Source organism: Juglans regia, chromosome 3 (genome assembly GCF_001411555.2).
Source record: "Juglans regia cultivar Chandler chromosome 3, Walnut 2.0, whole genome shotgun sequence".
Taxonomy (NCBI): Eukaryota; Viridiplantae; Streptophyta; class Magnoliopsida; order Fagales; family Juglandaceae; genus Juglans; species Juglans regia.
In genome coordinates, this window is record NC_049903.1 from 7,678,443 (window position 1) to 7,682,985 (window position 4,543).

The following is a 4,543-nucleotide window of genomic DNA, read 5'->3' on the forward strand; positions in this document are numbered from 1 at the left end:
GTTTCCTGATTATTTATTTGCTCACATCTAGATTTCTCATCTAATACCTGATTTGCTCACTTCTAGATTTCTTATCTAATACCTGATATAGATCATAATCAATTATCTAACGCAATATGGGAATTGTGATGCTATTTTCACACACGTTCAATCACCTTTGGTATTGAAGAATGTTGGGGCAATGGCAATCATCTAAGCTTGATGGCGGTTTGGCCCAAATGAGATTGCCTATATATTATACGAAGCGAATTCCTTTCTTTCATAAAATTCACTGCACCAAACTTGGCGAAATAGGATTTTTCTGGCACAATCGGTTTCAAATTGAGAGAGAAATATAAGGCGTTAGAGGCCATGGGTCCAAACATTTTGAAATAAGCTGCAACTTTTACCAAGCAAATGCATATCGGCAAGTGGCTGATAAAGCAGATGTTATGTACTCCAGAAGTTTGATGTCAAACTCATAGTTATTTGATTGCTTTATATTCCAGATACTAACAAGCAGAGTTGCTAGACTGCTTTGAATTCTTGGTAATACCAAAAAGTGCTCCATACCAAGCTTAAAGTGAACTTAGATGCTATTATGCTATAAAGCAAACAATCAAGATAGAACATAACAAGGCTTTTGAAGAGAAACAAAAGCCCATGGTCTTAGTTCTTCAGCTCGCCCTTAGCTTTGAAGTAATCCACACTTTGGTCATAAACATCTTCTAGTCCGTACTTGAAACTGAACCCTTCTTTGATAAGCTTCTCTGAAGATAAGGTCAACTTGGCCTTGGAGGGAAAACCTCCGAAACTGCAATTCAGATTACACGAGAACGTCAAACAACACATGCCCACTGAAGAGAGTGATAACCATATTTGAAAAGTTCAGTAACCAGTAAGAATACAGTTAAATCTGAAACAAGCTAATGGCTTGGTTAAAGCAATTATTCTACATTGTTTAAGGAATGCACCCCACCCCAAAAGAAAAATTAGCAGGTAGACCTGAGTAGGGATGACGAGTTACTCTCATCCTATCACAAAATGACATTCTATTAAATTGCTTAAGCACTAATTTTTAATGAAATGACATAATTTGGTAGGATGTGAGTAATACGTGTCCATACTCCGAGACTAGCTAATAATTACTCCCCCCAAAATCCCCCTGCCCTTAGGTTGAGATCAATCTTATGCAATTCCTTCAAGTAAATAGTCTTTTAATTATCAATGGTTTTGTTCAGAGGAAAGGAATCCTTATGTGGGAGCATCTTTAAGTTTTATTTCAATTGGACTAGAAGCTTACTCAGTTGGGACTTGGTACTGAGGATATCTTTTGTTGAGGAACTTTGCAAGCTCGGGAACACTGCTATTGACAGCACAGCAAATGTATCGACCGGAAGCAGATTCTTTCTCAGCCACAAATATCTGAGCCCGGCAAACATCCTCCACATGTGTGATAGATATTGAACCAGACAGCATTTGCATACCTTTCAATGCATTTATGAGGAATTCATTGCCTGAAAATGTTAAAACGCCTTTGTTACACCAATATGTCAATCCAGGCGGTGCAAGCAATTTTTCATTGTGGATGCATGGCCTTATAGTCAGTGGAAAATGCAACACAGTATGTGTTCCAACTTCTCGTTCTTACCTGTAATTAGAGACATAGCTAGATCAACACTGCTTGGGATGTCCGGAGTGAGAGGAGTACCAGCCATAAGAGTAGGAATAACAGTGATGAGATCAATATTATTTTCCTCAGCGAATTTCCAAGCTGCTTTCTCAGCAAGTGTCTTGGAAGCAGGATAACCCTGAAAATTCAGAAATACTTTTCCTAAATCTTGTTGTTGAAATTTCTCAGCATAGGTCTTTCTCGGGCTAGAGCTAAAGAGAAAATATGTTCTTAATTACCCAAGTAGGTGGCTTTGCAGTGCTCAAAAACTCAACATCGGTCCAGTGGCTTTCATCCATGACTAAACCCGTCCCATTGAGATCGTTGATTGATACAGCAGCTGCTGATGATGTCAAAATGACACGTTTAACAGTCTTTGCTTTCACACAGGCTTTCAAAACATTATGTACCCCTAGGATTGCTGGCTTGATCATGTCATTCTATGCTTCACAAGAATGGAGGTATCTTGTTATTAAAAATCTAAAGCGTTACAGTGTCAAAAAGACATGCTGTTCTATAGTTTTATACCTCAGGATCTTCTGAAGCAAAGTTAACCGGAGTTGCAAGATGGAACACAAGGTCACAACCAGCTATAGGAGCGTCAAAGCTTCCTCCATCGGTTAGATCTGCTCCAAAAATTTTTAGGTCCCCCAAAGCTTGTAAGGCTATGAGGTGAGATAACTTCTTCTGATTCTCTGCACGTTAAAATAACTTTGTTAAGGAAATTCATATTCATGTATTTTGAAGCAGATGCAATTATATTCACGAAGCATTTTACCGGTTTGATGGGTTAAGAAGAAGAGCAAGATGACTAACATTAAAATAAAGGGAAAAATATACTTTCCACCTTTCAAGTCGTTTTACACTTTATTCCTCGAACTACCAACACTAACAATGGTGTGTGGTGTATGGGCTTATGAATAGCAATGCTCAAAAGTTGAAGGTATAAGATCCAACTAATAGCTGTTTTATTTTTGCCAATTTTAAACGTTAAAAGAGATCAATGTATCATTGTTAGTAATTTGTGTTGGCACCTGTTAGTTGAGACGTGTTAAGTGTATTTTCCTCCAAAATAAATAAACACCTTTCAATCCAATATAAAGGGAGGTAAACCAACAGAAGTGAGCTCTACACAACAGAGATGTTCCATGTGGGTTTTAGGGACACAAGGCCCACATCTTCGTTCTGTTTCATAGGTATTTGTCCAGAGGCATTGTGAGCCGAGAGATACACCCACCCACTTCCAGTATTTTACAAGAACTATCATAATTCATATTATCTCGTATAAATCGACATGAAGGATGGTATGAAAAAAGAAAGATACTTTCTTTAATTTTGTATGTTTGGAAATGTACTCGAGTCATTAAACTCCGATTTCAACGACTTAATTCGTTCATATAAAGGTTCCATTTAATCCAACGACCCTGTATTGAAATTTTGTTCCTGAAGATCCTGTTGGTAAAAGACCAAAAAAGCTTAAAACAGTAGAAGAATAGTGCCTTGATCATCGGATTATAAGTTCGCAGAAGTACACAACAAACCAAAAAGGACAATAATGGAGACTTGATAATAAATAATAATAATAATAATAACAACAATAACATGGAAAAGAAAATAACCGACCTGGGTTCCTAACAGTGGTGTTGACGGCATAGCCCTTCTCAAGCAAAAGCTTGACCAGAAGAGATGCCACGAACCCGGAGCCGCCGACCACGCACGCAGTTTTCTTTCCGATATGTTGGGTGGCCATGGAGTTCGATATTCACTGCTACCTTTTTCTCTCCGATTGTGAAACTCTTAACTGATTTTTTAAACAACCCAAAAAGGAAGTAAATATAGGCGGAGTCCATGAGTTTGTGGGGTTGGTTCTCAGATAAAATAGACAGCTTGGGGGTGGGCATCATCCGACTGATTTTGGGACGAAGAAGGTAAGCACGTGAAGGAGCAATGACACAACCACTCCAATCTCTAGTACCATATTTTTTAAAATTTTTAATTTTTTTGATATTTTTTAATTTTTTTAATTGATTTTTTTAAAATTAATTCAATTCTCTTATTCATTATTTATATATTAAACATTTAATAAAAAATTAAAAAAAAAATATAATATATAAAAATTATGTGAATCATAAAAAGTTGTGTAGAATTTTTCTCAACGAATAGCCCCAACTCTGTCCGACTCCGAAGGAAAAATACTGAAAAAAATACAAGAAAAAAAAAGATGATGTTTTTGTTGAAATAAATTATTTATAAGTTTTATCCAAAAAACATTTTAAAATTATGTTCTATAACAACTGTAACCAAACAACTTGAGGTAGGTATACTAGAATTAGTTGTGCACGTTGTCGACTTATATAATGAACACTTCTAGTTTATTGCTATGAACTGCACGAAACATAAATAACACCAATTATTAAAAAAAACAAAAAAAGATTGTGGATATCGAGACTATAGACAGATTCCAATCATGCATCAATTCTTCAGTTTCAAACAATTATCGATAGAACTTATTTTTTTTTTAATTTTTTATAAAAAAAAATTAAACTCATCTTAATTTAAAAAAATTAAATTTATTTTAATATGATCCATAAAATATTATTATTCTTAATTCAAATCAATTCAAACCTTTGAATATCCAAACGTATCAATCACGGAGAGAGACTGCCGAGTGCTGCGTTTCAAATAAAAAATTTAGTATAATCAATCAAGTCCGAAAAAAAAAGGAAAAAACTGATGGAGAAAGTTCAACCCCTTGGAAAAAATTAAAGAACAATAAGTTCACGATTATTTTAACATACTATGTCAAATGCTGTGAGTCTATTTTTCCACTGAAATAAAATATGAGAGGTTTTTCGTCATCAATCACTTAAATTAAATAAATGAGAGTGTGAA

At 35.3% G+C, this 4,543-nt stretch overlaps 1 protein-coding gene across 1 annotated transcript; it reads right to left on the reverse strand.

Annotated features, from left to right (window-relative positions):
* Positions 1-445: 445 nt before the first annotated feature.
* Positions 446-3,541, reverse strand: LOC108979344 (anthocyanidin reductase ((2S)-flavan-3-ol-forming)). Its single transcript, XM_018950001.2, has 6 exons — positions 3,275-3,541; positions 2,180-2,346; positions 1,891-2,091; positions 1,631-1,790; positions 1,283-1,496; positions 446-793 (listed from the first exon to the last, which is right to left on the reverse strand). The coding sequence occupies exons 1-6, from the start codon at positions 3,399-3,401 to the stop codon at positions 649-651; spliced, it is 1,014 nt and encodes a 337-aa protein (XP_018805546.1). The 5' UTR covers positions 3,402-3,541; the 3' UTR covers positions 446-648.
* Between the last annotated feature and the right edge of the window lie 1,002 nt (positions 3,542-4,543).